Consider the following 11,512-nt stretch of genomic DNA (forward strand, 5'->3'; position numbering starts at 1 on the left):
CTACTATGTCATATAAAATAAACAGAAAAAACTTTGTGTACTTCTATTTGAAACTAGAGTCATACAGAGGTACAGTAATACCCCCCAGATGGCGCAATTTGACCCCATACAACTCATACCGTAGCTGCACAGGGCCATATTTCAGCCCATAGCTTTGAGCTCCATTTTCAGCTACGCCTAACCAAAAACCAAGGAGAACATTTTCTACATGTAATAATATCTGGTCTGTGTTCCAGCCATTATTAGCAAAGAAGACAGAGATTGAGAAGTGGAGAAAAGAGTTTAGGGAGCAATGGCTCAGAGAACAGAAAAGAATGGTGAGTGACCTTGTCTTGACCGTGACATTGTAAGCTTTTGTTTCCAAATGTTTGCACACTTTGTACTTATTCAGGTGCTTCTGAACCCCAAAATTAAGGCCAGACCTGAACCTCTGTAAAAAGCTTTAGCAAGCAATTCCACTCCAACAACATGTCATAGTTTAATTCTAGGTAAAACTTTGAGGAGCTTTGCACATTGTTCTACAGTAATGTTCTTGCATCAAATTTGAGGTTTTTTATGTTGTTTTCTACAAAGCGTCATTCATAGCTATTCTCAAAATTCAGCCTGTTGTCCGTGGAAACTGACAGAGATTTAGCTCGAAACAATATCATAATATGTTACTGTCATCTGAGCTTCCACAATGCACTTCTGTCTGGTAAGAGGAAACCAGCAGAATTTCTATGTTCAGCTTCATCCATGAATGGAGAAGAAACCATCATGTAACTCATTATCTGTACAAGGGAAGTAAAGCAAAAAGTACAAACTTGCTGCATTGTAAGTAAAGTAGCATTCTATTTTGGGTTCTTCTATTGTCCTTCTTGATATACATCTATTCCATCATAGTACACATTTGAGATGTATTAACATATCCATCATACACATCTTATGACACCCATAGAACTGTCTCTTTATGTGGCTCATTCAGAAAGGAACGGGTTACAGTCTTATGTCCCCAGACACAGCTGTTTACTTCTTGGCTTCTTGACTAATTGCCAGAGATTCACTAGCTCCATTGACTGGAGATCTGAACGACCTTCTTGTACTAGGAGCAACAAACCATCACCATATCTCTGTAACTAGTTTAAAGGTGTTCTCTACCTTGTTAGAAGGGTTTCTTGACTATAAGCAGATCTTATAGTGTCCCCCTTCTGTTATCTGCAGTAAGTGTTTATTTTCCCTACAGGGAGAATTAGACATTACACAGAGTCAATTCAAATGAATGGGTTGTCCGTGTAAGACAGGACAGGACAGGTCCTCCAGAACAAGAGATGCTCTTTGTAACTAATCTATACTCTAGCCAAGAAATGAGGTTCCAGAAGAAAGGCCCCCCTCTATTACCTCAGGATTCTCTAATAGTGTCTATAAAAATTGATTTTCTAAACTGGACAACCCCCTTTAAGCTGTCTTTTACTATATATAACACTTCATTCCTAAAGCCAGAAACTTCACGGTTGATGAAGGTGGTTTTTAAACACGCAACATCAGAAATTACAACATTGGAAATAGTAACACCTAAGATATTATAAGAGCATCTAATTATTGTTCTTCAAACCACAAGCCCACTTACTGTATGTTTTACATAGAGCCGGAACAAAACAAGGCCACCATATGACGAGTACCTTTAATTTAAGACCACCAAAGATGTCCTAATTATGCATGTTCACCATGTAAACCTTAATGAGTCCTATTATGACACATTTTTCTGTCCTACCCCAGTTAGATTCTCTGAGCTCATTACGTAAGGCCCGTCAACAGTATGTACAACGATGTGAAGACCTTGAGAAGGCCAAGCAACTGAGTGCCAAGATAGAAGAAGAGCAGAGCACAGGAACCTACCCTGGAAGTGCAAACAAACTTCTGGAGAAGCGTAGAAGGTCCCGTGAAGATGCTCAGATCAAGGTGAGGCCCAAAGTATAGAAAGGCTTGGTGGAAGATATGATGAGAATACAGCTGTCCTATGTGTGCACAGATATACTATACAACCAAATGTATGTGGACACCCTCCTGATTATGGAGTTCTAGTGTTTCAGACATAGTTGCAAAGAGGTCCTTAAAATCAAGTGCACAACCATTTAATCCTAATAGTCAAACTTTGGCAGTAGTATGGGCTGTAGTGAAGAGCTCAATTATACATGCCCCAATCAATGGATGTTACCTTTGCTTTAAGTCAACTTGATATTTTTGATTTGCTAGATCACAGTCAAATGTAAGTACTGTTATTGTGAATTGGAAGTGTCAAGGAGTAACAGCATCTCAGCCATTAAAAGGAAAACTGAGATGTCTGGAGAACATTATGGGGGTCATTTATTAAGACCGGCGTTTTAGATGCCGATCTTAATATCCCCTTCGCTGGCAGTGGATCTGCCGACATTATGTAAAGGCACCGGTCTCTACATAACTTTGGCGTATCCACCGCCGATTCTAAATGTAAGATAGCTTCCTTGCTGTCTTACATTTAGACCATTTTCTATGTCTAAACCAGGCGTAGAAAATTAAGAATGAGACGGGCCTGCTGCCCATCCTCTTCCTCACCCACGCCATGCCGACTTTTCCAGACCTGGCGTGAGCAGGGAATAGTTGCGATTGCGGCGCAAAAGGACATTTTCACCGCAATATGCGCCAGAAATACAGTTGCTTGCAGTTGCTTTGCCTGGCTGATTGTGGCAGTATCTGAGAATGCCAGATCTAGAGAACTTGCAGTGGTATCCAGGAATGCCGAATCCGGAGAACTCTGGCAGGCTGTTCTATGCCAACACAGCCTGCTGGAACGGCAGCCGCAGGTGGGAAACTAACCTTAGTGTCCAGTCCTTCTCTCTCCTCACCTGAATGATCTTCTAACCTGATTATAGCCACATTCATCCTGAATGATTTTCTAAACTAATTTATTACTTGTTTAGAAGACCATTCAGAAGAGGAGGCAGTGGAGCTTCAGACCAAGCCATCAGATAACCGGATTCATGTGGTCACAAATCAGCTTAGAAGATCATTCAGAGGAGGAAAGAGACAGAGAGGGACTAAAAGACCTAGAGATGACAGCTCATCTTTGACAATGATTTAATATGGAAATCACATGAACGTAGATGAAAGAAATTGCGGCACTCACCACTGCATAGGAGAACTTCAATGCTGATAGTTCGCAGGCTGGGGAGCGGAATGGCCCTTCAGTGTGAGTAGGCGGCGACGGCCGTTTCGCGCGAGACTTGCGCTTCCTCGGACCGCTATCAACACAGGCACGCACCACCGTACTTACTCGGCAATACTGGGGTGAAGTTGGGGTGAGAGCAGCAGTGCCACTGATCCTCTATTTCTCTATCTTGTATACTACATATTTCATATGGAAACATGAGCAGATTATTAAAGTAACGTATTACCATAAATATACAGCGGACCCTTAGCCATCAGCTATTATACCATTGGCACAATGTGTTTTTGTAGCGGTGTATGTGTTTAGTTGACTATTTCTAGGTGTATTACCGCGCCACTACTTGGACTGTCTCTTTCAATCTCAGGCATATGAGGCTGAGGTCCTATACAGAAGCTGCGTGACAGAGGCCAATGCCCGCAGCGAGCAGCAGGAGAAGGTCCGGCAGAGAATAATATCACACATCAGGAAGCTCATTAACCAGGGGGACCAGGTGATGAAGGAGGTATGTGACACATATACAGTATAGGAAATGCTCATGTAGAAAGTTAACTCTGTGGGTGCTGTACATGCACAGCCACCAAATCCATTTAGTGGGTGGCACTCTTTTATTTAAAGGGACCCCATCACCTATGACGGGCCTATTAAAATCTGGATTTCAGTATGTTACATTATACTAATAGGTGCAATTACTTTTACTAAAGAACCCCCAAAGTGCCAAACAGGGCAAAATAAAGTACTTTCTGGTTCTGTAAAAGTATATGTAGAATTACATGATCCCTCCCAGCCAACCAGCCACTGCCGTCACAATATCCTTGCCAGCAACATGCCCTGGGTCTGAAGCAATAGCTTAAAACCTGTGGCTCTCAATCTACTGCCAAACTATAACTCCCGGCAGAGATGTAACCTAAAGCTTCTATCCACAATACAGAACCTGTAACAGGGCCCCCTGCCTTCCATGTAACGGCGAGAGGTGGGAGGGCTTTCGGCTTTCTCAGGCACCAGAGCTGGGGTGTATTTGATACCTCTGTTCCACCTATAGCTACGTTCCTGACTCCCAACGTGGCCTAAGAGTTGTTGGGGTATGTTGGCAGTTATAGTTTGGCATCAGCTGAAGTGCCACAGTTTGCAGACCACTAGTCTGAAGCATAGGTAACTTAAAGGCTATGTGTACCTTTGGGGGCAATGTTTTATTATTATTGCATTGTACTCATTTTGAGCTAAAAATAATTTTTTAAATTGGTCTTTATTAAAAAATATGGTGTCTTTTTTTTTTTTACAAAGCTGAGACGCTCTAGTACCCTTCTTTTGGATTTTCTGTCTTTTCCATCAGACCACGAGCTGACGGGCTCCTTATCTCTGTTCTCTGACCTTATAAACACTAATTATAGCTCAGCTCTTAGCTTACTGATAAGAATGTGGCTTAAATAAGTGTTTATGATCTCTTAGTAAATTAAAGATAAGGGATATTAGAGGACCTGAACAAAGTGAAAGTGAAAGAACCAGTCACACAGCTAGAAAAACAGGTAGCACTTTGTGACAGAACAACTCAATATTTTTAATAAAGGTCAATTGAAAAAATTATCTTTAGCCAAAAATGAGTAACATGCAATCATAAAACAAATTGCCTCCGAAGGTGTACATAGCTTTTAAATGTTTTTTCTTGGCATTGACATACTGATGGCTGTTCCTTAGGATAGACCATTAATCTCAGATTGGTGAGGTTCCAACTCTTGGCATCCCTACCGATCAGCTGTCTGAAGGGGCAGTCTACAGAAGCACTCCCACTAATTTTTTTATTCTCTGACCTGTTAGAAAGTTAACATCATGTAAACTATAGTAAATGTAAACTTCTTTCCAATGACTGTATTTGTGAGTTATAACCTCCCTTCTGATCCTCAGCTGTGTCATGTGACCTGCATTCTGATCTCAAACTAACACAAGACAGGAAGTCAGTTACTTCTCTATTCATTCCTATGAGACTGGCATTGAGGCTTCCATAGGAATACATAGAGAAACTGGCTTCCTGTTCACACATAAGATGCTGTGTTATTTGGAAAGTCAGATTGTTGGTCACATGACGCAGCTGAGGATCAGAAGGGAGGCTATAACACACAAATACAGTCTCTGGTAAAAAGATTACCTTCACTACAGTTTACATCATGTACCTCTCTAACATGTTTTAGAATAAAATATGTAAGAGTGCTTCTTTGCTATGCTGGCTATTGCAGCTTTCATGCTGTAAATGCATACTAAGCACAAGTGCATGAGGCTGAATCCCCTGTTCATACTGTTCATACTTTCCATTTCCATGAACCTCAAAAAATCATTTACTTGTAATGGGGTCCTTGAATTTCCATCACAGTTTGGGGTTATGGACATCAATAATAGAATATGTTTTTCTTGCCGTCTTGCTGTAAATGTTTAGTAGGTTACGCATGGTGGTAATTATCTCCTGTGGACTGTGGTATGCCACATTTTACTGTATCTTTGTGTGAATCTTATAAGCTACCACTCGACATGAGCTGTAGCCAAACCTAGGACAAGCTTATTTTAATCTTGATTTCTTGTGCTTGGAAATAACCCCAACCCTGTCATAAGGCTGCCGCCATCCCATTATCTGCCCAATCTCCATATCATTTCAGAAATCTCAACATCAGTGTTATCGCATGTAAAACAAGGAAACATGACTGTCATGAGAAGACTTGTCTTTGATGGTCTTTATTATAATGATGGAACCTCTGAGATGTCCATAAAAACTGCAGCAATAAATGGGCTTCTAGAGGGGTGGTCTTTTCAATGAAGAGGGGTGACTTTCTTAGGATATAAAGATAACATGGGATGGTCCTCTGAAATAGATGTTCCAGGCTCAAACTCTTCAAAAATGCCTATTCTAGATAATACAGTACCATGGCTAAAAGGTCTTTTTTGCCCCTTTAAGGACATCACACTTTGCTTTAAGAGCTATCTAATTCCCTTTTCTATCACGCTTTCTCATAGCTTTACTTACAAGAGATAGACTTGAGAAATCTGTAGAGGTGCCTAAAAGACTCATGGAGATCCAGCATTGTCACCCAAGCCTCATTAGAGCTGTTGCTAAGGACATAAATACTTCTTTTCTAGTAAAATACTTCCTACACTTCTAGTATATTATTATAATCATAAATTTACTAACATATGGATTTACACAATTGGTTTCCTAGCAGGCAAAAGATACAACATCATCTAAAAACCACAGCAGATATTTACATCAATACACAGTTTCACATTTGCCACCTTTGTAAGGCATGATGTGAATCGTAGTACTTTGTGGTTTTTATGTCATTTTATCATCTGCTGATGCCAGTGAACTTCATTATAATGCTTTTACTGTAAAGAAGCCTTTTCACTTATCTATCTTCATCTTTAGAGGCGTCATATTGCCAGATTTGAAAGCCTAATACTGACCAGACTCATTGGCAGACATTTTTTCTGTTTTCTGACAGGTGACTCAGAACCTTATGCGTATGAAGCGTTCACAGTGTGAATCTGTGCCCTCTGGATATGGCAATCTGCTCAGCCTATGTCAACCATATGAAGTTGGAGACCGATATCTTCAGTTTGTCTTGACGCTACCACGAAAGCCTATAGAACCTGAAAAATTCACTTTCCTTGAGCACACCCCTGCAAACCAAAGGTGACGTATACCTTCTAAATACGTATAGATGGGATTAGCATTTCAGTTCCATCTCCCATGGGTTAGAACCAGAAGTGGCCTCCTCAAGAGGAGAACTGAAATATGCAAGATGATTGGAAAATAACTGATATTCTGCATGTTATGGAAATTGTTATTTTGTGTCAATTTCAATTACTGTACCGCCAGTCTATACATTTTAGAGCCTGTCACTTTAAACAGGGGCATTTACAATGATCTATAATAGGTACCTAGCATATATTCCTACCGAATCAGAATATAGGGAATTACACACGGCCTTTGACTTTATACAGTAGATGTCTCTTAAAGAGGCTGCCTGGCTTACATTTTCAAAACTTAGTTAAAGGGCTTGTCCAGCCACTATCAAGTGATGGACTATCCTCAGGATAGGCCATTACTAGCTGATCGGTGTAGCTGTTCTGTGTAGCTCCATCGCCGGATGTTGGCGTCGGAACTACACTGCACTGTCAGCAGTGCTGCAGTGATGAGTGCTGTCCACCTCAATGTTGATGGCACTCTGTAGCTATGAAGCTACACCCAAATAGGTGATCAACAGGGATGCAGACCCTTGCTGATCCGCTAGGGATGACCTATTCTGAGGATAGTCCATTACTTAAAAAAGGCTGGACAAACCGTTTACTAGAGGGATTCCCCATTCAGGATCCTCATCTACTAGCCAGAGCAAAGAATGGCTATAAAAGCTGGCCATGCACACTCTCCTGACTCACTCTTTCCTGAACTATCCCTTAAACATGCACATTCAGTCTAAATGTGGAGATGGCATATCTGGTGGAGCTTATCTCTCTTGAGAACAAAAGGATTGGGCATCTTGGCATCCAAGAGCTCAATCTTCTCTTCTGACATCTTTCATCGGGACACATTATATGGTTGGCCTGTCCAGCAAAAATCAGCGAGCTTGGCCTATATTCATCTAACGCAGGGAGGCTCAACCTGCGGGCCTACAGCTGTTGTAAAACTACAACTCCCACCATGCCCTGCTGCAGGATGATAGCTGTAGGCTAGACCAACCTATAAGCAAAAATCTAATAAAGTGCATACAATACACTGGGGTCTAGCATAAATTACTATAACCAAAAAGAACCAAACCAATAACCCCACAAAAAATTTGGAAAGCACTCATATAAAATATATAAGTTTATTAAGACAAAAAGTAAACATACAATAACAAAGGCACAAGGCAATGGGGGGATGGGACGCCCCGTGTATCGGAGCCGTAAACCCCCACCCTCACATATACCGTACTGACAAGGGGACGTGCCAGAAACACAAGGTGCTGGGCCGCACTGTAGATAAATGCATACCGCAGATGTACATGGAATCACCTAATCACACATAGCATGGTTGCCCACCATGGTAGAGCAAAAAACCAGGTCACAATGGATGATGAAATCATAGCAAAGCAACAATGGCATGTGTAAGAAGTAACAACCAAATAGAGGCACAAAGCATGAACAACAGAATGCATAAGTTACCCAAAATGTGTGGAGGCACCCAAGTGTCTGACCAGAGCTGCACCTCGACGAGTGTTTCGCCAGGAAAAGGCTTCGTCCTTATGCTCTGGTCAGACACTTGGTGCCTCCACACATTATGGGTAACTTATGCATTCTGTTGTTCATGCTTTGTGCCTCTATTTGGTTGTTACTTCTTACACATGCCATTGTTGCTTTGCTATGATTTCATCATCCATTGTGACCTGTTTTTTTGCTCTACCATATAGGCAGGCCATGGTCGCCACTTACTGTGGTGGGCAACCATGGTATGTGTGATTAGGTGATTCCATGTACATCTGCGGTATGCATTTATCTAGCACTTTGTGTTTCAGGCACGTCCCCTTGTCAGTACGGTATATGTGAGGGTGGGGGTTTACGGCTCCGATACACGGGGCGTCCCATGCCCCCATTGCCTTGTGCCTTTGTAATTGTATGTTTACTTTTTGTCTTAATAAACTTGTATATTTTATATGAGTGCTTTCCTCATTTTTTGTGGGGTTATTGGTTTGGTTCTTTTTGGTTATGATAGCTGTAGGCTGGGAGTTGTAGTTTTACAACAGCTGGAGGGCCGCAGGTTGGACATCCCTGATCTAACGTGTTTGGACAACTAAAGAGTGTCTCTTGCTCTGAAGGACCCAACATCACACAGAAAACCCACTGACTTCAACAGGAACCATGCAGTGCTTTATTTATCGTGTGGCAGCGCTGCATGGGAGATAAACACTTTCTTCTGTGTTCCTATACAGATTAAGGATTCCAGCAGAAGGACAGTCCCTAAGTCCCTCAACAATCAGCAGAATGAAGGATGTGAACTAGGCTGAGCTGCTGTACCTGGCACAGTCACACCCATATGTACAGCACTGTGACTGGATAAACTGTAAAGGAGCCACAGATTCTCCACTCTATTCTGTTGCCCCTTCGTTCTGCAGATAGTTGAGGTTCCCATCGATAGAAAACACCTTTAAAGAAGGACATCCTGAGAATTGAGGGTTGTTGTTTGGCCAGTGCACAGTTTTCTTGGTTGCAAGTATTATCTGTACTTGCCAACTCTTAGAGGTTGACTTGCAGGAAAAATTAGATTTTGACACTTAAAGCATGGCAATGAAATTTTTTGAGCTGTGGACCTACCCCCTGTTTGAGACTCTGACCGCTTTCCCGGGTGAACCCCTACCATGTTAATGCAACATAGCTCTTTACATGATGCTTCACACACCCTCAGAGCACATATGGCCGGCCAGAGTTGGAGAAAGCTGCCCTACATCGGCTGCATGGGAGAGTGGCCAACTCTTTGTAGAATCCGGGAGGTCTCCCCTTTTCTTGAGAGCCTCCCAAATGTTGGTATGATCCAAAAAAGAACATCACACTAGGGTCCATCTTTTCCCTCCACAGTGTATATTTAGAAATTAGACTTTAAGGGTCCATTCACACATCCGTTTTTTCTTTCCTGATCTGTTCCGTTTTTTCAGGAACAGATCAGGACCAGATCTGGACCCATTCATTTTCAATGGGTCCTGGAAAAAATCGGACAGCACAATGTGTGCTGTCCGTTTCCGTTGTTCCGTTCCGCATGTCCGTTTAAATATAAAACATGTCCTATTCTTGTCCTGAAAAATCGGATCCTGGTACAATACAAAGTCAATGGATCCGCAAAAAACGGATGACATTCGGATGTCATTCCGTATGTCATCCGTTTTTTGCGGATTCCGTTCCTGGAAACACATAACAAAATTCTTTTTTTTTCAATTTTTTTTCAAAGAAATCCAAACAACTTTATTTGATTATTGAAATGTATACATGTTCCCGTTTTTTGCGGATCCGCAAAAAACGGATGACATACGGAAACATTTTCAGGAACAACGGATCCGCAAAAAACGGACCGTTTTTCAGGATGAAAAAAAACAGGACGTGTGAATGGACCCTAATCGTGAGAAATATCCTTTCCTATAGGGAGCAATAAGCAGCTCCCAGATATTGTTGATGGCGCTTATGTTTTGGAAACATTACGATAGGATGGGTTAAAACGCACCCTGTCCGACTGCTGTTTCCACCCACGTTTACTGAGATCTACCAACAGAAATTAAAAGGGAATGATCCTTGGGAGTTCTGCAGTAAAATTGTATTTGATAGCTGGCATACCAGTTATTGACATACTTCCATATTAATCTTATTATTATTTTCAGGTCATCACCTAGTGGCAAACGGAAAAATGCTGTGCAACTCGTCCGAGTGTCGTCTTCTTTGTCTGATCTCAATGTCAAAATTGATGAGACGGGAACAAGAATATTGCCAGGTGTTGTGATGAATTGGTTATATGTACACACCCATGCTAAGACCACCTACATCCATAAATATGTACAGAATCGCATGCATATGTGATAGAAATCCACAATCATACGGCATCGGAAATGTAATGCACCACAGCCACTTGAACTCACATTTTCCCCTTAATAACTTGCATATTGTCTTCCTTTATTTAAGGAGAACGAAGCTCCTGGGGTAACAAGATTCTGCCCAGCGATTCTGAGAGTGTAGGGGGCAGCAGCGAGTCCAGATCTCTAGAATCTCCCTTTGACAGTCCAGGTAATAAAAGTTTGGAGCCACCAGGCATGGCAATGACAGAGGCTATCCTTGCTCTCCACAAAGGCTTTGGATAGCTCCAATCTATTCTTGATTCATCCATAGTCTGTACTATTCAGTCAATGTGAATGTTATGTTAGGTATGTTTGAACCCTTGTATATGTTCCAATACCTTGGCATTGTAAGGAGGAAAAGCTGATTATTGTGTCCTGGTAAATGTCCTTATAATGTCCCTTTCACCCATAAGTACCATATTGGCCATCACAGAGAAGTACTGAGCAGTTTAGATGTAAATAAAGCACTTGGAGTGAGATGTAGAACTTACTATAAACTGCTGAATCTGCTGTGACATGTCTGGACTCTGCTTCTCTTAGCACTTCCTCCTTTCACCTCTCCTTTCCATAGACTACTCTGGGATTTGGTAATCTGATCTTACAGTGAGCAGGCAGTCCGTCGTGGCGGATCTATCAGAAATGTCACAGAGAAAGTTAGTTTAGAAGGGGTGGGGAGCAGCTGTTAAAGAGGTTGCCACTTTGTGGTTACTGTTGA

General features: G+C 41.7%; 1 protein-coding gene across 4 annotated transcripts in view; it reads left to right on the forward strand.

Moving 5' to 3' along the window:
• LOC122927365 (GEM interacting protein) overlaps positions 1-11,512 on the forward strand; it is an 88,110-nt gene that overhangs the window by 62,972 nt on the left and 13,626 nt on the right. For all 4 annotated transcript variants that reach the window (XM_044279149.1, XM_044279150.1, XM_044279152.1 and 1 more), the window contains 6 exons: positions 237-317; positions 1,756-1,938; positions 3,549-3,686; positions 6,667-6,857; positions 10,567-10,676; positions 10,865-10,966. In XM_044279149.1, coding sequence (XP_044135084.1) covers positions 237-317; positions 1,756-1,938; positions 3,549-3,686; positions 6,667-6,857; positions 10,567-10,676; positions 10,865-10,966 — 805 coding nt within the window. The remainder of the gene's footprint in view (positions 1-236; positions 318-1,755; positions 1,939-3,548; positions 3,687-6,666; positions 6,858-10,566; positions 10,677-10,864; positions 10,967-11,512) is intronic.

This window comes from Bufo gargarizans, chromosome 2 (genome assembly GCF_014858855.1).
Source record: "Bufo gargarizans isolate SCDJY-AF-19 chromosome 2, ASM1485885v1, whole genome shotgun sequence".
Taxonomy (NCBI): domain Eukaryota; kingdom Metazoa; phylum Chordata; class Amphibia; order Anura; family Bufonidae; genus Bufo; species Bufo gargarizans.